At 36.2% G+C, this 26,612-nt stretch overlaps 1 protein-coding gene across 1 annotated transcript in view; it reads right to left on the reverse strand.

Annotated features, from left to right (window-relative positions):
* Positions 1 to 26,612, reverse strand: part of FMN2 (formin 2) — a gene marked incomplete at both ends in the record, with an annotated part of 159,221 nt that overhangs the window by 7,091 nt on the left and 125,518 nt on the right. Inside the window, 2 exons of the mRNA XM_084202637.1 lie at positions 1,450 to 1,531; positions 16,206 to 16,355. Of these exons, the coding sequence (XP_084058763.1) occupies positions 1,450 to 1,531; positions 16,206 to 16,355 (232 nt within the window). The remainder of the gene's footprint in view (positions 1 to 1,449; positions 1,532 to 16,205; positions 16,356 to 26,612) is intronic.

The raw sequence follows: 26,612 nt of genomic DNA on the forward strand, positions 1-26,612 counted from the left end.
ATGGCTTTTGAATTTCTTCTCTCAGATTTTCATACTTATCTTTGCTTTCTGAAAAATAAAATAAAATTTAAAAATCAGGGCAAAATTTGAGTGTACACAAAACCAACTTCCACGAATATGAAAAGCATAAGAAATACATAGGCAAATGTTAGAATATATTTACTGTAGCACTGACTTCACAAATAAACTTTGAAGCTAGAACTGAAGCAGACTACAGCTATGCACTGCTTGTGAAATATTTTTGTTTACTTTCCTTTTCACTCATCAAATTTTCACTAAGACTGAAGGTCCCTGTTTCAGTGCAAATAAGAATGATACAGGAATAATTAAACAAATATTTATTTTTAAAAGAAATCTCTGTGTTTTCATATACAGCAGTATCTAAGTTAGATGGAGAACTCCCAAAAACATTTATTTGAGGTTTTTTTTTTGAAATAAAATGTTGATCTGCTTTTAAGTAAAATTGATAAAATGTAGTTTATAAACTCCTTACCAAGCTAACACTCCATTTACATTTCTTGTGGCACTAGCTACAGTCAACTCTGACTAAACATTCAAAATAAGAAAAAACAAATGCAATATTATTGCTTCCTGTATCAAATTATATTTGTTGGAATACAGCAAATTACCTCATACTTCATTTACAAGATGTGTCACAGATTATATGACTATACAGCTATGACTACAAAGCACGAAATAATTAAGTCATGTCTTGGGGTGGTGGGGAGCAGAGGACACAGAGAGGGACACAGACAGATGAAAAAAATCTTCTAATATTTTTCAAACATAAATGATGGCCAGTTGCTACAGTTATGAATTAAATGTGAGGTACCCGAATAATTTTTCCGTAAAATCGGTCACGATCCTTACAATGGTTAGGCAATCATAGGGGAAAAGTTTCATTAAATGACCAGAATTACTCTTCTGTTATCACTGAAGTTTTTTGTTTTCAAAAGAATGGTGAAAGCACAGTATTATCTTTTTCTACTGTTTCTATTCCAAAAAAATCTATATCAGTGGATCAGAAAACACTGTATTTGACACAGTGATCCAGCTTGAAAAATGTCTAACTATCAAAATTCTTACTTTGATGCTGTATCTGTAGAAAAGAGAATGAATACAAACAGAATAAGCTGGAAGACCAAAACTGCCTTTCTGCCTTCCATGTGCATCCTACACCAAGACTGGCAAGAAAACAGATTGGCACAGTGGGACAGTAATAGACTGCTCTTGCTTGTGCTACACCTATTTTGTGGAGTAATATTCATAGGCAGATTTCAAGTTTGTTAATTTAACACCTTTAAGGAAATGGTTTAACATTGAAGAAGAAAACAAAAAAAAACAACCCAACACAAAAACATACATCAAGAATAACCTACTTATAAAATGCAAAGAGAAAAAGATAAAACAAGTGATATAAACAGAAGCATTGCTACAAATTTTACTTACAATTCCAGAGTCATGTTTTGGTCTAATATTGTACAGCGACTTCCCCTTTTTCTGCCTGCAGACTTCCTCTGCTTCTTTGACTCTGAAGAGAGACAAAACCTATAAATACTCCTGTACACCAACAGCATTTACAAAGACAATGCAGTACAAGTTAAGGCCTGAGGACACAAGTGGATAACTTTATTCTCCATATATTCATTAGCATGCTCTACAAAATAGTTCTTGCACTCCAGGGCTGGTGTAGCCATACCCGGCGCTTGCACGGACAGGCATAACCAGTTGTGTAATCAATTCTAGTTACAAAAGCAATCAGTGCTTACTGCAGCTGAAGATTCAAATGTATGAGGGTTTAAAAAACACTGGATGATACGAAGTTTATATTTCAGAGCATTCATGCACATATTGCTAAGAAAGCTCCTTTTCTTTTTTCACTGTTCAAAATATTTCTTCATCTATCCCAACCCTTGGTACTTCAATTACAGTTTAAACAAAGTTTGTTACCAAGCTGTGTTCCCCTCCACCCATTTTTGTTTGTATTTAAAATGGCAAAATTTAGTTAACCTAAATTTCCAGTCTTTACTCGCAAACTTTAAAAACAACAACAACAAAAAAAGAAAATTACCATGGAACATAAATTTTAACCCAAGGTGATGCATGTGATTGCACACATCTCCTTAATTCCAAAGCTGAGGAACCTCAAGGCTTACATGACCACTGGGGATGAATGCACTTTGGCTGCTTGGATGTAAAGAGAGGAGCAGGTTCTAAAAGTAAGGGTCTCCTTCTTAGTGCTCCCTAACATGGCAAACGGTACCAAATTAGGGCCTTGTGAACGGCCACCACATTTTTGGTGCGAGAAATGTCCTTTTTCATCATGCAGCTAGGAAACAAACAGTGAAAGGCAGAGGACTACACTCATCCTGGGAGTCTGCCAGAATCCAGCTGATGAGTTCAATGTCACACTGTAAAATGTTTCTTTACAATTTTCACTCATTTTATACATCAGCCTTGTAAACACACATGATTGCTGGAATACTGATAATACAGATTTTTGTCATGAATTCTCTGAGCTGCAAAGACTTAGATAAACACTTTCTATAAGAGAGCATTAAATCATATGAGATCTTTATTTTTTTAATGAGAGATGAGAATTTTATTGATAAATAAGAAAGTAGAAAACAAAAACATAAATCCTATATTGGCTTGATCTAGCCAAAAATATGCACTTGAGATGGCACTTAGTCTCACTTTTCACCATTATCCAAGAGTGAAAAAAGAACAGTTGAATGATATTAAGAAATCATATATCCTTGGCTGGTTCCTTGCAGCTCATCTCCAGACCACTAGTATGTCTGTTATTTCACTGAGGCTACACACTAAGAATCCAACTTTGTGTTACTATTATTTTTGAATATTTGTGTGTGTATGGTAAGGGCCAAAATTTTGAAAATTAATTAATTTTTAAAACTCCAGCTCAGTCTGCTAAGCACATTAAAAAAAAACACCTTCATATTCACCTCTACTTTATTCTACTTTACCAGACACACCTTGTTGTTTTCATAAGTTTCAAATTTATATTTTCAAAAATAAATTTAAATGTCAGTTCTTTTCCAGCACTTCCACAACCTGCCCTCTTCATTTGATGGCCTTGTATGTTGTTAGTGTTGGGAGACCTTCATGGGCACAGGTCAGGGGGAAAAAAAGCTTTGAAACCTGTTATTTCAAGCTGCAATGCTTTCTCTCTGACTGCAAATCAGATAGATTGCTGCATAATCTAGAACAAAAATGTCAAGAAGCCAAGTAATTCACCTTTAAAATGAATTTAAGTAGATTCAGTAAAAGTGGCAGCCGAAACGTGGTGATAGCTCCAAATAGAAACTTATGGGAATGATGCAGAATGGAAAAAAAATCAAAGACATTATCTTTGCTCTATAACAATTTTTCTTCTGCTTCATGTCTACTTTTCTCCAAAGAAGGGAAAAAAAAAACTCTGTGACATTGATCTTTGCATGATCTTTTCTAAATAGTCAGACACATTCCAACCTATCAAAAGCCACTGTTACAAAGTCAGATATAAAATAGCACATCTATCATATAATTTCCTCTTTTTCAAATACAAGTATAGCTGGTTCCCCTCACTGTAGACATCATTTAAATAACAAAATGAAACCTTACATGCAAATTAGTATCAAATCCCTGTATGTGTACAGGGACTATACAAGTACTATTGAGTTTATCAAAATGACTGTTTTATCAAAGCAGTGCAATATATGCAGGTATTCAGACTACTCAACATGCAAATGGCAGCATATGTAATGTAAAAAAATATTTACCAAATCAGTTCTCACAGATCTAGATGTTATTCTTGGGAAATACCAGGGAATCTTCAATTCCAGTCTTTGTCCCACCAAAACATCGCCCTTTCAGGATGGATTACCCACTGCTTGCTAACATACCAGGTCACGAGACAACACAGCTCCCTGTGGGTCTCATGTTAATTCAAAACAGAAATCCTCACACAGTGAGGGACCCTTGATAATGCAACTCTTTTCTAAAGACCAGGTCCCATTAAGTGTCACTGTCACTGTAACATCTCTACATATTCTGCTTCAATTAGAGAAACAGCTTTTTGAAGAAAGGTTCTCTCTGCTTGAAACAGCGAAATGTTAATAACACGCCACCCTGTGAAGGAGGAAGTCAGAACTTCTGTGTTCCCTGAGATAGCACTTAAAAAATGATCCACAACCTCCAGACTGATAAGTGACAATCTTAAGGTTGTGTTTCCCAAATTTCCAGTATTATGTAAAAGGTGCTGGTCTCAATAGTATGGTTGTGCTTCTCAAGGTTTTGGGAGCTTTTATGAAATTCCTTGGAGTTTGAGCCTATTTATTCATACCAAGGGAAATACAGAAGATGAGAAGCATTACTCTCTAATGCACTTAAGGCTGAGAGCTAGCAGCCACTCAGTTCCAGTTCCAACCATATCCCTGACTCATTGTGTGGGTTTGGGACAGTTCACAGCCTCCTGGCTCACATCCTGCTCCCTGTGCAGGAAGATCCAAGTGGTTGGACAGAGACTCAGTGAAGCCCATGTGACCCATACATGTGCTTCTTCAGCAAGAAGAATGCCCTGAGAAACGTAAAGATAGCACACCAAAGGCTCCTTTCAAGGAGGTTTAGTTTGTGACCACATTAAATCTGGAAGCACAGAGAACTGTATAAATCTACAGCTTTAGCTAAAAAGGAAAAGCCAGCAGACTGGTGAAATAGAGGCAAAGGCAACTATTAGCTTTCCACAGGGCCAAATCATAAACCAGTGATTGTGGCTAGCAATTTTGACAGTGTGCAAATATATTTTGTGAAGGCTGATCATTCAGCTTAATTAAGATTTTATTAAATATAAAATTAAAATAACTTAATCCTTCTGGAAGTAGAAAAGGATGTGTTTTGTAGGAGCATCAGCACCATTTAAACTGTGTGATCTAGAGAAGCAGATAAAAGGTTACTTTGAAGTAAGGGCAATAGTCAGTCCAGTTGGAAAATAATTGCCACTGGCAAGTTTTTGTCATCTTAGGCTTTCTCTATTGGCCACAAATGTTTTTTTTCCTCTTTCCATGAAACTAACAATATTTAGGCAAAAGCACATTGCTTGTCAGCTCACGGCTGGTTCAAACCATATTTCTCACAATGGCAAGCAAATCCCTATGTACCTTCCTCTTGCTCAGGCTTTTCCTGCACTACTTTCCACTGACTTCAGTGGGACCCTGAGCAGCATGGAGGCACAAGACAATAATCTAAGACAAAAAAGTGCAAAAATTGCATGAACACTACTGATTATGGGTTAACTCAACTGTGGTGAGTTGATGGAGCTTTATGAAGAAACTAATGGACCTAAGTCAATAATGGGAGGAGGAAAAAAGGATTTTTGGAGAAAACAGCACAAGACTCCCAACAGTCACAAAAGGAGAAACAACAGAAACACAACAACATATTTCCAAGCTCCAGTCCAATATGACACTACCACTGTGCCAATGTGCAGAGCTAAAAGAGCAAGAAAACAGTTAAAAAGATATTCCTAGAAAAGGGGTGGGTATTCAATTGTCAGGCCTTCTGTGGAAAAATAGGCTGCCACTGGGGAGACTGTAGAAGAAAAGTCTGAGGAAGGTGAGTATTCCCCAGTTCCTGAGAATTATAACCCTTAAGCAAAAGCAGGCATGTGATAGATTGATTTATTGTTCTGAAAATCTGTTTTTACTTAAACTATTTAGTTCTTCACTACTAATACTTTTCTGTTAGAGATGATTTTAGTCCCCTCACAGAGCCAGCACTCTCAAAGGCAACCAAATCTTCAGAAGCAGGACAGATCTTCCAGGCATGATCTGAGAGTGAGAGGAAGATGGAGGTGGAAAAGACAAGGTGTGCTCTTGGAGAAGCCAGGTGGTATCCTTAACTTGATAAGTGTGGTGGGAATGACCTGCAAGCTTGCAGTGTGCTAAACTTTGCTAAACTGATGCTCAAACTGTCCCACCTCATACTTTACAACCACTTCTCAAAATCACCTTATTTTGGCAAAATGACTTTGGTTCATTTACTATCAATCCCTGTCCCACCTTATGCCAATTCTGGCTCAAAAGTGAGCATATTAGTTTGGCAGAAAAGAAAACATCAGCTGTGCTACATTTAGCAATTTTTGCCTCTTATTCTTCTCCCAAGTATTTTCTTGATTTTGTCTTAGTGAGAACATAATTCTACAAAAACTAGAGTTTCCCACCTAGAAAACCAGAGAGTTGATTAACTCTTACTGTAGTAATCTGAAGAGCAGAGTTATTCAGGCCCAGGGCAGATTCTATAAATACTTGTTAAGAGTGATCATCACTTGAATCTCCTTAAATAATAGATTTGGCTAAAGCATTTCTCTCATTATTTCAGAAAGAACATACTTCCAAATAGCCTGAACAATAAGAAAACATGTAGGGAATATAGAACATTGGTCAACCAGTGGATCTGTTAAAAAAGAAAATTAAACTAAAAATATACAAGGGAATGAATAGCCAGTCACTTACAGAGCCTAAGAATTATAGTCCTGAAATCTGCTACTTAATAAGATTGCATCTATCAATGGTCAGCTTTAACAAAATAAGTAGGTACTTATTTCCATCATAATAAAAACTTTTCTCCAACCCTATCACCTCCTTGTACCTCATATTTATTGTGAGACAAACATATAAAAATTATGATTAAGTTTAAAGACAGCCTGTAAGATGAATAAGCAAGTTTCACTTCAGCATGCACACAGGAAAAAGAAACCGGACATGCTTAAAACCCCAAAAGACAGAGTGTTTTTATCTACCTTCTAGACCAAAAGCCAGCCTGGCCACAACCTTATCAAGGCTTTGAGACTTTCTGTCATCATTCAATCCATTGAAGGGGTAGCCACTTCCCTGCCACTAAACATTAATAATTTTGTCTGAAGTATGTGTGGCAGACAGATTCATTTCTTACTGGCTCCATCTAGGCTTGGTTGCCTTACACTTCACTAGCGAGCACTGTGACATGACAAATGTAACCACAGTGAGAGGACTGGAAAGTTGTGCCTTAGATAGCAGAGCTGCTCGCAGAAACTTCCATGATAAACTCAGACAGATATTACTTTCACAGTTGCCAGTATAGTTTATGAAACCCAAAAGACATTTTTCTGCAGATATTCTGCATTTTTTAACACAAAACAAGGCTGAGGCCAATACTCTTTATACTACCAAGTGCTTATTATCAGTTAAATAAAAGGAGTGTTGCCAAAATATTTTATGTAGCTTTGTCTGGGTTGAATATTGAGTTAAACTTGTTTATAATAATAATAGTACCTTCACATATAAAAACAAATAAAAAAATCCCCCACTAAATTATCAAATGCCAAATGTCTTTCAGGTTTCAAGGGCAGAAAACTTTAAAACTCTCTCCTTAAACTCTGTCAGGGTAATGTTCTTATATTTTGTTCATTGACTAAAATATTGAAAATATTTTTTGCTAAGGGAGAAACCAAAACATAAAACACATAATGGAAAATTACAGTTTCCAACATAAAAGTTGAATAAAAAAATGTAGACCTTTTACTTTTATGCCAATAGGCTTGAAGTGATGACACAGATATGATTCAGTAACTGACTGCAAAGACTTTATATAGATAAGAAGTACACTGTAATGTACCTGGTCCCCTCAAACAAACTAATGAAATCTAACTTTAGCCTACCAACAGAGAGATAATGTATTAAACTATCCTGACATCCCTGCCAGTTCCTTGCATGGTTAATTCAAGGACCATGAGGCAGACAGTGGCTGTTGGAAGGACACAGTGATTAATCATATTTTCACCCAGAAGACCACAAAGAGATTAAAACATTGTAATCTGGCCACTTAACATAGAAAATAATCTGTAGCAGGACCATGAATAAGATACCTCCTCTGTCAACAGTGTAGACATTGGGGAATACATTTCACATTTTTTTTAGTGTGTATCATGTCAAAGGGGCCTAAAATAAAGCTTTGAGGCCAACTAAAATGAAAATTAGACTTTCCCATTTACAGTCTCACTGTGCTTCACCAAACACCAAAAAATATTCTGAAAGTATTATAATTCAGAAGTATTTAGTTTCCCTTGGTTCTCTCTGGCAATCATACTCTTGATGATGTAGGGGTTCTGCTCTTGTCTGTGAAGAGCTATACAGATGTGAGTAAAATAAAGAGAATACTGTGCAAAACATGATTTAAAGATTATAATTTTAAAATTAAGTAGAATTTCCCATTGAAAATGTAATGAAATAAAAGAATTGAACTGTTAAAGAATGGCTATGTTTGTAATAAAATGCAAACATACATATCCCCACTTAAATACATTTCATGACCTTTGTCATTAAATTGTCAGAGTGGCCAGTATTGCAGGCTGTTCCTGGCTACCTTCAGGCAAGATGAAAATCACTTTTCTACAGACTTTACATATCAAGATTGAAATTATTCTAAGAAAAGTTAGTCATCACCTTCCACTATTTTTCTTGGAACTGAAGCCAGGTTGCTCTCAAAGAAGCTAGCTACATTTGGGCTATTTGGTTAGGAAATCTAACAGGAAATGATAAGGAAAGGGAAGAAGACTAGAAGTGAAGTAAAACTGGTAACATAATCAGCAAGCAAAAGAAACAGGAGTCTGAAACTCGGTGTTAGCTGTAAAATGCTTTTAAGCAGCATATGGGGTAAAAGAAGGCAAAAACCCAACGTGTAGAAAAGGATAGGCAAAGTCTCAGTAAACACACTACATGGAGAAGATGATTCTTAATGAGAATATGGAAACACACCCTGGACAGAAGAGTTGCTATAATGGGTATGTTGGGGCTACTACATTGGAAAATTGATAGCTACCAAATACAAGCAAATATGAGAACTGAATGAATAGAAGGGATCAGTGAAAATAGAAAAACCTGAAGTCAGCTGGAGAGCCACAACATTAAGAAATCTCCAGTGCATGAGATGGGAAAGTAAGAGGTCTTGAACTTTGCTGCATGAGTTAAAAAGTCCCCATCCGTCATTATGTAACAACTCAAAAATTACTGCAGACACAGTTAGGTTCTTCTCAAGTGTGTAAGAAAAACCCCCTGATATTAGACTATTCCCTATACTGATTGCATGAGACATGCACAGAGCCATGCACTTACATTTAATGGATGTTGCCACGCACTGGTTTGGCAAACTGCTGGAGAGCAAGGAAGTTCACACCTTCGGTAGTTCAGGATCAGTCTGGGTTACAGTAGGTTTTAAGCCTTTGTGAGCATTTCAAATGTTTGGGGGCTAATATTTAATGACAAATGCTGCTCATTTGTAAAACCTTACCATGCTTTATTGCAGCTCAAATGCCAAAGTGATCCTTTTGCTTGGGAATAAAACCCCTAACAAGTATAAGGATAATGCCTAACAAAAGTTCTGCTTAAATTTTTTAATTATATAATTATTTTTACCAGCATGCAAGTAACTATTGAATATGCAGACCCTGTTTTTATCACAGACAAATATCATTCTTTAATGAAGAGGTGAACAGGAAAAGGTTAAAAAAGAGATTGAAAAGATCACATGGTAGAAATAATGGTATCCTATCACCACAGCTTTGACTATCACACCCAGTCTGACATTACAGCCATAAAAACAGTCTGTAAGCTTCATTATGAAATGATGACTGTTAGTTACCGTCTTATGCAAAATACACATACTAGGATGCAAAATAATGTGCCAGCATGGTACAACACCATCACCAGATAGATACCACTGAAGAACTCTTTGCTATTTACATGGGGACCATTCTGGAATCCAACCTCACACAAGTCTCAAAAACTTATGAAATATTACACATTTGGAACTAGTTTTTTACTATATCCTTCACTTTGTTTAAGTTTAATATTTGTAAGCATCAGTTGGCTCGCAGCTGTAAATGGAAATATTTTTTCTGTCTTATAAAACACAGGATTGCTTAAAAATGTTAGACTAAGGTATTCAAAAGGATTTTCTACCAAAGATCCTGACTGAGAAATGTATCTCCAAATGCTTTCTTTTCCTCACAAACTTTTCCCTCAAAAGCAATGCTAAGAAATGAAAGTTCTGTTCACCTCCCCTAACCAAAGTACGATGACGTATTAATTAAAAAAAAAACCAACCAACCAAACAGAAAAACTAATTGCCAAAAATGCCCAAGGAAGAAGAAAACAAACCATATATGTTGAGCAACCTCTTTTATCTGGACAGCAAACAGTGTCTTTGTGAGGAACTGCCTCAGAGCTAGCTGCTGAATCTTTGGTGTGCTTAGGCTTTTAAAGTAGATTTCTAGGGCCCCTAACAGTATATTCTGATCAGAAAGCTATTCAGGTTAACAATTTTGAAATACTCCCAAAAACTGAAGATCCATGTAATTATTCAATTGAATGCCCTGTAAAATCGTCTTCTGTTTTGAAATGTCATTATAACTGAGTTGTAAACCCATGCCTACCAGCATGCAGCTCAGTTGGTTAGAGTGTAATAAACACATTGAGATTAAAGCTTCCAAGAGACGTCAGCAAATGTATCTGTCCATGACTACTCACTAACATAACACTTGGAGATTTCAGTTGGCATTACAGGAACATGCCCAGCAAAATGTGACCCCACTAAACATACTCCACATGTTCATCATTTCCTTCTCATGTTGCAGCTCCATATACATTTTTCTTCTCTTTTCTTCCATCTCTGCATTTCTTTGCAAGTACCTATTCCCATGTCCCTCGATGTCTCACTCTCAAGTCTGACTCACTGGTTCATATTATAAGCATTAAAAAAATATCCCTTAAATTACTCTGAGAGGACATTGCTCGTGCTATGGGATTTAATGCCCTCCTCTGCAAGCAGAAGTGGCAGCTTACCAATATGCTCCTCACTGTGCAATGTACAGATATCCCATGCCAGACTTTAAATTGCTTAACAGCAAGTTTTAAATCATCCTGCCGAGGAGTCTGTAGGGAGACATACCAGTCTTTCTGCAGAGGGAGATCAATGAGCTGTGGAGACACGCTGGCCAGGAATCTCCCTTTCATCTAGATATACACAGTGTGACACACCAGGTGCCAGCTTAACTGCTATTCTTACGGGAATGGGCAACTTCAGCATTTGAGAGACGAGTGCATTTTTCTGAGTGTATAGATTATTTTTAATGTGTCAAAGATTTATCGTGGGAGTTAAAGGGTTGAATAAAGTCAGCCAAAAGAAATTCTCAAGCTTAGTGTGATGCAAGATATCAGGGACTTACAGAATTTTACCATCGTGTTGATCCTGCTTATGAACTCTCCTCTGCTGGCATCCCTGACACAGCCTCTGTTCAGCAACAAAACTCTTAGTAAAGGCAAGGGCCTTTGTGTACCTTATACCCACATTTACAGGGCACCTCTGTCCGTCCCTCGCTCTTTCCTCCTCCAGCTCTCCCATCCAGAAACACAACTAACACAAGGTAAATCTCTGCCAAGTTTCACAGGCCCTCTAGAACAGCAAACAGTCTGAAGAGAGGGAAGCACATCCAGAGTTGGAGAGGACTAACAAGTGTTAGCGCCTCACTCGCACCCAGAGAAAGGGAAGGGGGAGCTGTGGCCCTGCATACGAGCTTCTGCCATATCACTGGTCCTTTTCTAGTGAGATCTGAACTGGTATCTGTGACCTGATGATACTGACACTAACATTTGACAGCAATGGAACTTTAAAACAAAATTTCCTAAAGGAAGGACTCACTGCTTTTTGCTACCGTAATGAGCCAGGGTCAATTCCATGGCCATAAAGAAAAGATGCAGTCCTAAAGATGAATCATTGTTGTCCATAGCAATATGAGATTTTCTGACAAATAACTGTATTTTTATATCTTATTTCCAGGACCAGCAGTTGCTTAACTTTTTAATTTTTTAGAACATTTCAAGACTTCCCTCTTGGGATGTTGCTTCATGAGCTCTTTTTATCTTTCATTCTTAGGACAGGATATCTTTTCCTGGTAGGGTCTGGGCAACAATTCTGTGGGCCTTTGTTGGATGTCAAGAAAAATAAAAATACTTCTTGCTCTCACAGAAGTACTAGACTGGAATAGTGTACTTCAGATTGACTACATCTAACTCACAAATGTAAAGAAATGTTTTTAGAGGCTAAAGAAAAGAGATCAATGAGCAAAAGGTTGATACATTTATAGATCAGCACGTAAAAGACACTTTTTCTCAAAACAGGAGGGAAAACTAGGCATTTGTACATTGGTGGTCTGATTGCCTAAGAGTTTTCCTAAGAAGGGGAGACTTTTGCAGAGCTGTTACTGCAGCTGTGCATTATCTGACTCTGCATTCAGAGAGCAATGTGCATCTGTAGGTATGCAACACCTCAAATTCATGTATCGATAATAAGGGTGCTGAACAGGAAGCTTGTGAATTTCAAAATCATACTCTCTGTTTTCAAACAACATAAAAAAAAACATTAGGGAAAATGTGTCAGCTCTTGTAGTCTTTCTTGCTGATTAAGCACAAAATGCAGGCTATACTGACAGTAAAATTTTCAAGAGTTTTCAAAGTCTGAATGAAAACCATAGACTATGACTGACACAGTACAAATATATTTGAAGGGCAATGACAACAACATCACAACTGGAAAAACTCAAAAATTGCCCCATAAAGTTTGATTATGGCTCTCCTTTTCTTGTGGGCTTTTCTGCCTTTTTTTTTTTTTTTGGCAGGCTTTTTGTTTGTTTTGGATTTTTTTAAAGTCGCTTAATCAGAAAGAAGTAGTATTTGAAAATTTTCACTTAAAGGATATATATTTAGGATAGATATATCATAAGAAGTATCAATCTCCACAAAATATCATCAAAAAGTTTATAAACAACCCAATATCAATTTCTAATGGAATGATCTAGTTAACCTTAACTGCAGTGTGACCACAAAAAATAGTACTGCTCAGAAAGCCTCTAGGCAGACCTGTGCTTTTACTGTAATTTTCAGATGCATTTTTTCTTTTTATTTCTACTGTATTTAAAAGTTTATAATGTATAATTTTTCCTACAGATGGTATTTCCAGTTCTTGCTTTACTTCAAGTGAGAGAAGAGTGAAAGCAGTAGAAAACTTCAGAAATTAATTGTTTTTAACTTTGCACCATTTTTCTTTTCTCATCTTCTAGTAAGGAAACACAAAGTCTGACACTTCAATGTTTATCTTTTGCATATAAATGCCTGGCAAACCAATATGCATGTTGAAATGCCAAGTGAAAACTGTTTAAAATAAGAACTGTCTGACTGCTTTTGTTAGAACATACACGCTTAACCTATCACTAACAAAATATAGTACCACCTTTGGAAATACCATCAATGAAAATCCTTTGGTTAAATTATTGTAAAAGAGTAAGTAAGACACATATTTGCAGAGACTAAATGAGGAACAGCCTCTATTAGTACTCCATATGGAAACTGGGATACAAAATATTCTAGAAAAACCCAAAGCAACCAGGGCTTGATAAAGATGATCAAGCTAAAAAGGGAACAAAGCTATACATTTTACAAGTAATTATTGTAAATAAATTATGTTTCATGAGGCAGAAACCTGGTCAATAGCTCTCCAAGGTGGCATATCACAGTCTTTGAAAATGTCTCACCATGTCCTGATTTTGCTGCCAATGAACAAGTATAGAAAGTTCATCGCATCATTAATGTTTTAGCCCGCTCCTCAAATTTATCAGCAGAAAAAATTCCAAGAACATTACCTAAAGGGGAAAATCTACTTTCTTGAAATAATTATTTATATTTTAGTGGCAATAGGCAGTTTTCAGATTTTTGTCACCTACAAATCTCTTGATCTAGGCTGACATTTTGAAAACAATCATGATGTATATTCCTACACCTCTGGGCAACATGTATTTTTCCACTGAGATTTTTTTCCTTTTATTTCTCAATACCAAGACACCTTCACAGCACACCATCTTGTCTTTTATTAGGAGTGACAGAAATGCAAAATCAAGGTAAAAAGCCTAAAAGACAACTTCAGATATCAGGTTGAACTATGATTGGAGAAAAGGTATTGTCTGTGCAAAGGCTTTGGCAAGAGAGTCGTTAAACTAAAGATCCTTAATTTTCAGGAAAATTATATGTCTTACTTGAAAAACTATTACTCTTACTGCTAATTTGGCCAAAACATTCTAATTCCTAAAATGCAATGAAGAGAGCTTCACTTTGCCGGACCTGACAGAGCAGCACTGTACCAAAGATCTAAGAGTTGAGCACAAGAAGACATCAAACGTCCCCAAAGTCTAAACCCTGCCTCACCTGAACAAATGAAATAGAGCAGAAGATTTAAACTTGATGAGGCAAGTAAAAGTTAAAATTCAAACCAAAAATCTACTTGTGACTTTCAGGATGTATTATTTTTAGTCTTAATTTCAGTGACTTCCGGAACTAAAGTTACACAGTCCTGTCTGTCCACTGGGAAAGCCTCCTTCAACCCACCAGTTCCAAGCCCAGGTTTGAACAACAATCCCCCTGCTGTTCTTCCAAGGGATCTCCCAGTTCCTTTGCCTACTGTACACCCTTCTCACTGCCCTTTCCCTTCCCTGTCGCATCTTGCCCCTGCAGGCATTTTGTAGGTTATGCATGTTCAGTTCCTCTCAGGCTAAAACCACCCTTGCCCTAGAAGGGGCAGGCTGGCAGACAGCTTTTTTCTCTGCTGCTTCAACACATCTTCTTAGTATACACATACACTGACACTTAAAGAGGGTCAAATGATTGTATCTCAATCCCATTCTTCTCTTAAGCTTTAGATGTTTAAGGAGGAAGAAGCTTTGCGCTAATTTAGTTAATGTTTTTTAAAGAAACCCATTTTCCTGTGAGAACCCTCTGGAGGATTTTTGGATTTTTTTAAAAGAAAAATAGCTTAGTATTTTGAAATAAAAGGACATCTTGCTTAAATCCTTTTTTATAAAATATACAAGACTAAATTAACTTGTATTAACTAGGCAGCTAAATCCCTATATAGGAAATCAAAGATATTATTTAACTGTCAGTTAAATCAGTTTCAAAGAAATATACTTAATTACATAAAATTAATTCAGACAGTCGGTAATATGAACAAGATCCCCAGAGATCTGCTGTGCTGTGTTAACATTTGCACCATGCTCTTGCTATAGTAGCAGAATCCAGTTTTTTTCACTGTGAGACTTCTTGTTCCAAAATGTAGCCACTTACAGCAAATATATACAGAATACATGACATTGACTATGTAGGCACCTCAGGAAAGTCTTCAGTAACTTTCTAAACCAGTAGTCAGATATCTGTGACAATTACATAGGATGAGAATTCTTGAAAAAGGGCCTGTTCTTGTCAAATTACTTAATAACAGGCTGATGTCAATAATTTAATGAGTCTAAAGCTTCAATTCCACCAATGTTTACACTCAGATGTAGCTTCAACTCAAGCTGCTAACAGCTGTAGGATTATATAACAATGCTTAGAATTTACATGTTTGCATATGTTTAATTTTTCCTGATATGACATTTATTACTTTTTAAATAACAGATTAATTCTTGGCATAATTTTTACAAAGGGTGACCACAATGGACCGTGCGTTGCAGATGAGTAGAGTTTTCATAACTCTTCTAAAACATGGACCAGACACCACGGCTGATTTTCAAAGCTCCTGTCTCATTTCTTTATGCCATATTATACCACACTTGCTCTTGTGTACCCCATCACCCAGGCTGCGATTTGCAATATGATTCAGTCTAAGTCTTTTTTAACACAGGGTTAATTGACTTATTCCTTCTGTCTTCCTTTTTCCCAACATCGTCAAACAAATATTTACAATATGCCATGTCTTAATGCCTTGACTTCTTTGACTAAATATGCTAATGAAAATTTTTAATCAACTTTCAGGCCTAAACCAAGTCTTCCATTGCTTGGATTCATAGTAGCATAGTAGTACCTGCTCTGCCAAAAACACTGTTCAGGTAATGGACACAAAAAACTTTAGCACAAACTGGTATTAAAATTCCATTCAAAATTTAGGATGACTGGGGGGTTGGAGTGGTGAGGGTGGGTGTCATGATCTGTTAAAAAAACAAAACCTGAGAAAACTCCAAAAGGCATTCAATAGGCTGTGTGCTAATGAAGTGTGGCTGACTGGTTTCTGTGCGATTGCTCCCAATAACATTCTTTGAGAAAAGCCTTTGAACAAACAAACAAATGTACCTTTCTTGAAGAATAAGTTTGTTTTCCTTCTTCCAGAAGTCTTTGAAGTCAGAACTGAATTCATGCCAAATACTGAAGAAAGAATGTGGGGACACCTCCTTCTCTCCCATTTTTGGTTTCATACAGAAATAGGCTGTAGTTTCCAAAAAGCTGTCAAAGAAAGCAGAAATAGCAAATGCTTCAGTACTCACTGATGTATTTTTTCTTTGTACTTGACACTGAAATAGTATTTAATTATTCTTGGTAGCAGATCTAAAATAAAAGAATAGAAAAACATACCAGTTCTGAGCTCCTCACATTTAAGTAGGTATACAATATAAGATGATTTTTTCAGTAAAGTTGGGATCTGGGATTTATCCCAGTTTCTAGTTTTGACCAAAGTATTTTCCATTTGAAAAACTAAATGAACACACTCTCTACAGCCCTGAAAATCCAGATAGCCACACCCACCCATATACTGCTTTTCTGTTGTGTGTTTAAAGCTGTTTTCAAAACACAGAGCCAAAGCCCATCAAGGACTGTAAATAAACTTCAAGTTCTGTTAGATCTGTGCTACAACACAATAGCTTAGACTGGAGACTGCACAGAAATATTACAACTCAAGCCTGCTTTGTACTAAACAAGAAATGACGCAACAGAAAACTTGGCCCAGGAAGGGCTGTGCTAGAAAACAGGTGCCCATTGTGACTCTACCAGAACACTCCAACAACCCCTTCTGAGCACAGCGAGAGCAAAACTAGTGCAGCAAACACATAAGCTACTCCTCAAGTAAAAGCTACTGCTGAAATGCAAAGGTCATATTTCCCACACTGAGTGAGGACTGTGACTGCAACTAAAATTTAATGTATTTCTGAGTTTGAACTGCTTCTATTTTATTTCAGGAATGTTACAGGAAGGTATGGAATAATTAGTTTTAAATATATTGCTTGGTTAACTATTATTCCAATTTGTTTTTTCATTGTATGTTTTGTAAATACTGGAGATTTAAAAAATGTTTTCCTGATCTGAAGCTCAGCATGCAAGCCACTGGGTAATTGCTCATTTTATGAAAAAGGCAATAGAAAAATCACACTTGAAATACAATTGTAGGTGCTTTGCTCACTGATCTATTACTATTTATTGACTGCTCTGATAATTTTCTCTGAATCATAGATCACGGTTTTAATACTTTAATTATGGGGAAGAATCCAGTTTCAGCTAAATGGATGGAAATGTAATTTTAGTCACAGAAGTTATATCTTCATTCATGGATTATGATGGTGAAAATAACATACAAAGATAAAACCATTCAGAAGGGTCACTCTCACAAATTCTGCAAGAAAATTTTACCCTAATCCTCAAACCTGAATATACCAGTTGTTTTGCCCAACCTGAAAAATAGGCATCTACATATATAATCATATTGCTGAATAAAAAAGCCTACATCTTAAAAATTTAACATCAATTTACCAACCAAATTTTACAGCACATTTTTCTCCTGATTTGCAATTCATTTTTCCATCTGCTGAAGCAAATTGAAGATGTTGAGCAACAAAGATGTAGCACATAAAAAATTCAGAAAACATTCTCGTTTTTAAAGCCATTACATTGGTACTCAAATGCCACCTTACCTAATCATGTAATTTCTTCATCTCTCTGAGCCTACCATGGCCCTCTGTTCTTTAACTCAGTGTTTGGTCAATAAATGCCTTTTTTTTGGGGGGGGGGGGGGGGGGGGGCTGGGTTGCATTGTGGGTTTGGTTTGGGTATTTTTTTCAAATGATTTATTAACGATTAACACTACTGATTAAAAGACTCCATTTTAATTACATTTTCCCCACAGTTTTATACTAGGAAAGGTATTTATCATCTATCTTCTGATTCCACAGAATGACTCAAAAAAGAAAGAATATCCCTGACACTGCAGTCAGCTGCACTGTTTTAAACTCCTTCCTATTGTCACATATTTTCAACTTTTTGCAAGGCTGCAAATGTTATCAGGAGGACATTTTTTCTCCCAGTCTCTTCCCCCAGACTTACAGCTCTGCAGCTGGCTTGTGGGGAAGTTATATCAAAGGCTCATTTGAATTTTCAGAATGAGCTGACAATATTTTTGGAGGAATGCGAGGGATAAAGAACAAGAGAGAAATCTTTAGGCATCAGCTGAGTCACTAATTTTTTATGAAGACCTCTGAATGAAGTCTATTAATGATTTACGAAACAGAGAAAGACAATTTTATATAAGAAACCTTGTTTTGGGAAATATATGTTCAAAACATTTTGCTAACGACAGTGATGAGAAAAGAATTTGACAGTGAATGGCCATCCCAAGTAATGCTTTAATATATGAGATAATGAGCCAGAATTCCATCACAGGAAAACATCTCAGGACACAGGAAGCCAAACAAAGTGAAATGCATACTCCTACTAATGAATTCATAATTTATACATATAAGCGAACGCTCAATTAAAAAAAAAAGATAAAGAGCACTAACATGTATTAGAGATGCAAAGACTTCCACTGCTCTTCAATTATTCCAACTATCCTCTGAGAGCAGGAGGAGATAACCAGTGCTTTTTCCCTGGTGACTGAAAACCTCCCTGAGGACTACTTGTACAACCATTGCAAACTCACACATTCATACAGCTGTGTCTAGCAGCTGTAATATAATTACTAGGTTTATAGAAAGCAGAGAAATGCTCATACAGGTTGCTTGACTCCCTAGCAGTTAGTTTGGGAGGTAAGGAAAATTAGCTGCCTGTGAAATGTGAAACAGCAGCAGCATAGCAGGTTGTCATTGTTAGTATGTCACACCTTTCTAATGCCCAGCAACAATGCACAAGACATCAGCTGCAACACAATAATACTTCAGGGTGTAAATCTCCACAAATCAAATATTTTTTTCTATACATGCAGATCAAACAGTTAAGACAGTTGCCATTTTTTTTCCAACCAGAGAGGTCTACCCTTCTTTAGCATTAAAGTAGCTTAGAGTTCATTTAGAAGACATATGGAAACCTGCTTGCTATACATTTGATGCTGTCATTTTTGTAGGCAAAATGGCATATTTCACACATGAAAGACAAAGCAAATAAAGCCAATCCAAATGCATCAAATAATAAAACATGGACAGCAATAAATCCTCTCTGTTGCCATGGTCTTTAAATATCTGATTTGGAAATGTTTACATATGTCAAACTAGACATAACTCAAGGCTGATTCCAGGAGGGGACATGCATTTTAAATACAAAGAGAAATTTGGATGATATTGCCATAGCCCCAAGACTAGATACAATCCTTTCAGACTTCAGTCAGGCAGAAAATATCTTAAATATCTTTGGTCTTTGCTCTGGGAAAGCCATTCAAATTTTCCTTTTCATTCTTCAGCAGATTTTAAAACAAAGTATCTGCAAATACCATTGTTACTATTCCTAACAGTACATCACATAGATATTTTGAACCAAATAAGGAACTAGTTATCAAAAGCCTTTTGTTCCTATACTCAAATTAATTTCTGCATCATACAACCTTGGGAAAATCATCTGACCTGTTTCAATTTCATTTCACCTATCTGCAAAATTAAACATTTATTTGGAAACAAGTATGGTTTAGTGTCCATTTCTCAGGTGAAAAGGTTCATACTTATGCATTCTGTTTCTGAGAGTCTTAAAGGAAAAGAATGTGTATTAGAGAAGATCTTTGAGTCATGGAAGAGGGAAAGAAGGGCATGCAACTTAGGGATTAAAAGAGGTAAAGGAGGTCACTGACTTTGCTTCTAACAGCCTGACTTTTCAAGCATGATTAAAAATAAGACAGTGATGTTCACACTACCGTCTCACCCTGACATGGCAAAAGGCAGAAATCTTTAAACAGATTTCAGACTGGGTTTCCTATCCCTCATGTTGGCCCTGAAGGAGAATTAAATAACATCATCTTTCTCAAAACAATGGAAGACTTGCTCATCTCTGACAAGTAAGAAAGGAAATAGGATCAGGAAAGATGGCTAGTTCCTTTTCTTCCTTTCTTGTCTTCCAATGTCTTTGGTTCAAGTGTTTGGGTAATTCAGAAAAATCCCTTCAGACTGATGTCTGAATTCACTGCTTAATCATATGTGGAAATTTGATGAATGAATCACTAGACTTTTATGTGCGCTCCCTTGAGTACAACTATGAGTCTATGAAAGTGATTTTTCTATTTGGAGGGAAGAAAGGAACGGATGTACTAACAGCCAAACCAAATTTAATCATATGAAAAAGAAAATAAGCTATTCACATTGCAAATGGCTCATTGACAGCAACACTAGCTAATAGATCTGATCTATTAGGAATATTTTAAGAGCAGCTATCGATTATTCAGCTTTTTTTTCTCATTCTATTCTGAAAACAGCTACCAAAACATTGCACATAATAATTCCAATTCAAGCCTGCTGTCTGGGATGCATTGGCTAGTTTATAAATGTGTACAAAAGCAAATCAGCAATACTAAGACAGCAGGAGTTTCATCTCAGCATTATTTGATCAGGCTTCCTTGGCCAAAAAAATAGCAAAGTAACCATAGGTACAGACACGCCCTGGCTGACCTTTCTGAGACATGCTGAACACACACACACAAACACACATGTATCTGGTTTCCCCACGCAGCAAACTAGGTGAAGATTTGCTCTAATGTGGATTTAAAAGCAGAAAAAATTTTCTGTTCTCCTTAATATTCTTCTGTTTAATAGACCACATATTTTGCTTAAAGTTTAAATGCAGATATTCTTTTCTATTTTGGCTTTATAAATTTCTAAGCATCACTTATGTTCATTAGCGATTAAGAACAGTTAGTGTAAATGCTGTAACTTGTTACTTTTGTGAAGCAGTTGTGTTTCAGAAGCAGCTCTTAATCAGGCTGAAACCTTTTAGTTCAATTAAACTCACTAATAAAATTTAGAACTAAGCACATTCTACCAAAGGAAAGAAGGTAAAAGAGAAAGAAAAGACTATATGTGCCTCCTACTACTTTAAATCTGACATGAGTCTTATTTAAAGCCAAACTGAGTTGAAGGGCTGTAAGCCTGTTCACAGTGTCGATCCTGAATTGCTGTCTACATACAGAAAGCGTGTACAATATATAGGTAACAGTATTTCCTTCCTGAATGCTAATAATTTGAATAATCATATTAGTATTTGGTTTGTTTTATAAAGAGGCCAAAGCTTTGCATCTATTTCCTTAGTGTATTCAAAATCTGAAAGCAAGAGTTAATCTTCAAACAGAATACCAACCAGTTCAACAAGGTCACACAAAAGATGTAAAATAAAAGAGTACCAGCATCCTGATGATTGAGACAGCACAAGGATGTTAGGAAACTTTATATGCACAGCATCTTGTGAGGGGTGTAATTTTCTATTGATGTATTTTACTGAGGGTCCTTCTCTGCACTATAACTTTACATCACTTTCTTCACCTTTTCTTTGCTTTTTAAAAATTGTATAATTTCCTGTCCTCAATGCAGTCTCTTGTTCTGCATAATTATAAGTGAAAAAATGCAAAAAATAAGTATAGGTTTATTCTAGATATCTAGCACCTGAAGGCTGGTAAGAAATTTCTTCTTGTCCTTTTATTTTTCCCCCTTTTTATAACGGAAGAAAAGTAACTTTCTTATATTAAAAGAAAGTGGAGATAATATGCCAGCTTAAATTAGCTTCCAGAATCATTAATCTCGTCTTTCATTTGCCAATTTATATTGTGTAACTATGTATTTTGTAATATCGTTCCTTAGAAAACAAAGGTCTCAAGAGATTTTTTCTTCCCTCTAAAAAAAAAAACCTGCCAAACATTTGCAATGTTTTGAATCCTAAGTCATCTCCCTCATGCCTGGTCCCTTGCCTCCTATAAATTCATATTAAACAGAAATGCTTTTTATTGCTTCAACCATATGAAAATTAGCAGCTTCAGTAACAGCAAAAAAAATCCCTCTACCTTTGAAGCACCACTTTTTTTTCTCCCAACAAAAGCTCAACAAGAAGTATCCAATATTAGGAGCAGAAAATTATGTTTTGACAGGCCAGTCTGTCTTGTTCATGAGAATTTTAACACCCTCCCTCCCACTACTAGGAATGCTTTACAACTTTAGTGATGATATACAATGATCAATATTATCATTTGTACATAATTTTTAGTGACATGAATGCAGAACTTCCATAGTTTACACCGATGGCAGCAGACCCTGTACCTGGATGCTGTTACATAGCACAGAACATATACTGTGACACAGACTATTAAATTTCACAGGTATTAGGACTATAGCTTTGTACTTAAACATTTTGGGAAAAATAAATTTTTCTAACGATCTCAATGTGTTAACAGGGAATAAACCCTTCACATATCAGATTGCTACTTCAACCTCAATTTAAACTGCTGCTCCAGACCCTTCTATTTGCTTAATTCAATGGGAGAGTATTTCTTTATTCCTGTCTTTCAGGAACAAAGTGCCTCATAACAGCAGGTTGCAAACCAGCAAAATAAAATGCCTATAACTAAATTAAATCATAGTTTTGTTGAAAGCTGAATGTGAGCACTGAGACTTTCAAAAGCTTTATTTTAGAAAATATTTTTATCAGGTCCAGATTAAGATATATTGGTTGGGTATGATGAAATTTGCCTAATCAATCCTTGTTGCTCATATCTTCTGTAAACATTAGGCTATTAGGGATCACAATTAATACTACATTTAAAAGGCATTCTGCAAGATCTTCCCTCACTGATTTAATTATTTTTTAATTTGAATTTCTATTCTCATTCATCTCTTAAACAATAGGCTACAACCTGATCCCTCTATACCTTTGGGTTGATTCCAGGTTTTTTTGCATTACTCTGATATAAACAAGTACTCCACTGACATAAAAATACCATCTTTTATCCAAGATGGCATAGGATTAGGTGCTAAATTTTATCAGGAGTGAACTAGCTTGGCAAATGGAGCTTTTCTGGTGACAAAAAAAAATACTGTGCTGAAAAAGCCATACTGCATATACTGAGCCAGATTCCAGCCATTTGAAAATCAAAGATCAGGACATGTGGGTTAGAGGTATACCTTCATTATATCACATGCAAAGCATTTGTCAGCTACATCTCACCCAGTGACTGGGGTTTATGTGAACCTAAATTTTGCTGTGAATATTATCAGTCATATTTCCATTCAAGAATATTATTCAGAATAAAATATGAATCGAGACAATACATTAGAAACAGAACTAACACTGTGTCTTTTCTTTGCCTCTGATATTGTATTATAACAGGCCACTCCAAGAAAAAAAATAATCTAAAACAAAGCATTTTTTAGAGTGACTCTTCAAATGCATTTTTAAGTTGCATGTGTTTTTCCCATTAATTTTAAAATTTCAATTGTAAATCAGTTCAAACCTTCTCCCAAAACCTTGGTTTGAAGTAGCTGAAGTTCTCTAGATGCATTGGTGTTAGCTGAGTACCTTGCATAAATGGATAGGCTCTCTATCTTGCACTTTAATGCTTTTAATTCATGTTAGCGTGGATATCATGCCCATGCCTGCCAGCTAAGCTGCTCCAGACATATGGCTAGCTCTGTGCTCAGCTAGACACAGGCAATATGAGCATGTGTAAAACAATACCATGTAATTTTGTGCACTGGAGAGCCAGGCCCAGTTACATATCCAAGAGAAAACTATTTTTCTCTTAAAAAGACAAACATGTGAGCTTCAAACATATTAAATAACCCTTGAATGGTTGAAATTGAAGAAATAATAAGGTGCTGTTAGACACAGAATACAGTGGTAGAATGAATTTCAACAGCAGTGGGCTGACACAAAAGCTGCTGCCTCAATGCTGTAATAAACAGCTAAAAGCCTCATATGAAAGCCCAACTTGACTTCAGATCTTTATAATATAATCTTTATAATATAATCTATATAGTCTTTATAATAACTCTCCTCATGTTCACTGGAGGCCTTCTAAGCAACCATTATTACTTAAAGAGGTTATAATTATATAAGGAAGTAGTGCAGAACTGTTGTCCACTAAATATTGTGTTAAAAGCTTAATATGGTTTTTACAATTTATTGATTACAGCCTCAGTCTTGTAACCTGTCTGCTGTCATGGTGTGGGTCATTTCTATAAGTGAAATTCATGAAGAAGCATGGTCAGGGTTATCTAAGAAAATCATACCAATTATCTCATGGAATAATAATTTTTCTTAATACTAGAGAAAATTATTTAGCTATCTAGATGGAAACCACACACGCTTCACAAAATTTCAGGTACACATAAGATTAGTTAATCTTTAAGAGTATAATTCAGCATAGATAAAATTTATATGTGTGCATTGACAAATATACACTCTAAATATAGCAAGTGAAATGAAGGTGGGTTCAGGGGATACAGGTGGTTCAGGGTACAGGGATTTTTTTTTATGTAATCATAATAATTTCTATGCTCAAGTCAAACTTAGGTTTCAGTTTCTATTCTTTGAAATTTTATTCTTTATAGAATAAAAATGGTCTGAAATACTTGGGTATTATAGAACATCATAGCATTTTAAAGGTCTTTTGATGCAGTTTCACCATAACCCTTTGTGGTTGCTCTGGAGAGCATTCTTAATTCGGTGTGCAAGAGCTCTCTCCTTAACGTGCATCCACTCATATCATCCTGGCCAACACAACTATGAATAGAAGAAATTGATCCTTTGCCGAAAACAGAACTGTTCATGGGGGATTTCATATTCTTAAAGTCAATTACAGAATAATCCTATGACAGGAAATTGAAAGACTTCAAAAATCTGTCTTGATGAACTGTCAGGTTAGAAAGGTCGTTATTTGCATTTTTCAAACTTTAAGCACTCGAGGTTCAAGTCTCAAGTTATCCCAATATATTCTCTTCATAGAAGTGAAAGAACCTTTGTGTAGATAAGTACAGAAAATGGGCAGTATTTTCTGTAAGGATTGCCTAAAACATGAAAAGGTGGCAGCCCATGAAATTAACAGAAATATTATATTAAACAACCATATCATCTCTGGATTTGTGAATCAACAATATTCACACATCCAAGCAAAGCTAGAAAAACCATATTCCTTTGGCCTAAGAAACCTATCTCTGGGCTATTCCCACCCCTTCCAAGGAGGCTTCATGGGGTTTCTAGTCTGGGGTGACCACACCCTAATAGTTGTCTTTAGGGGCAGACAGGAAGTTTTACCTCCACTACAGACTGATTATGGTAGAACTATCTTTCAGACAGCAGCTGAGAAAAGAAGCGGGTGATGCTATTTCATGAGAAGCCCTCATTTAAGACATAGTACAGAAGGGATCTGGGCCAGTAAAGCTGTTTCTGAGCTAGCTTGTTAAAGCAGTCAAGAAACAAGGCAATGAGGGGGAGCAACAAACTGAGGAAGAGCAAAGAGAATGCTTTTTTTCCTAGTCACCTCATCTCCATATAGGAGAAGTACAGTGGAGTTTCAGCAGTAGGCTGAAGCAATCTCTATATCATGGATCAGCAATCTCTATATCATGGCAGCCTTCCATCAGCTGGAAATTGTTATGGAAGGAATGACCTATATTGTACAGATTATTACTGGATAGTTCCCAGATGAGTTAACACAGCAGTTGTGACCTAATTAAATCACATCCCTGACGTTCTGGTTTTCTATTTGCATATACATGACAACAAGAACATAATGTTGGAATACTTAAAGTAAATTGTAACATGCAGCAAGGAAGAAAGGAACAACTCCAGTGGCAAATCAGAAGAGAGTAAAAGAGACACGTTATCCACATTTAAGTCACAGACCTTGCAAATGCAAACATTGAAGGTCTTAGGAAACAATGCAACCAAACAGCTCAGGTAGACAATATGATGAAAGAAAAGTCCTGCTGAACATAATCAGAAGCTGGTGCACAAGGGAGAGGCACTGGAGCTAATCACACATACACACACGCACACAAGCGTTTTACTTCAGCTGCAACAGCTCAAGAGGAATATCTTGAATTTTTGAGGGCTACTCAGTGAAACCACCTGCTGAACATAAACTGGAAACCAAACAAAATGCGACACATTGAAAGACTTTAATTCATGTATTATTTTCCCACTAATTTTACTAGCTACATGGTTCTTCTACTCTTTTCTTTTTTTTAAATCCTCAGTCTGATGCTATGGCATTAGTTTTGGGTTGATCAGATCCAAGTTATTTTAACTATATTGTTATCAGGGTGTTAGCTGTATTGTTATCAATGCCATTTAGCTGTGTAACTGTAGTTGCACCTTAAACTAACGTCCTTTATCTTTTACTGTAAGATCTAAGAATAAACCCTCTACATGGACTTTAAAATAAGTTGCATAAAAAAATCAGTTGACATTGCAGAATATTAGATCTCTGAATTGTATCCCAGTCTGTAAGGAGTTGCATTAACGTTTGCTCAC

This window comes from Fringilla coelebs (genome assembly GCF_963513975.1).
Source record: "Fringilla coelebs genome assembly, chromosome: 3".
Taxonomy (NCBI): domain Eukaryota; kingdom Metazoa; phylum Chordata; class Aves; order Passeriformes; family Fringillidae; genus Fringilla; species Fringilla coelebs.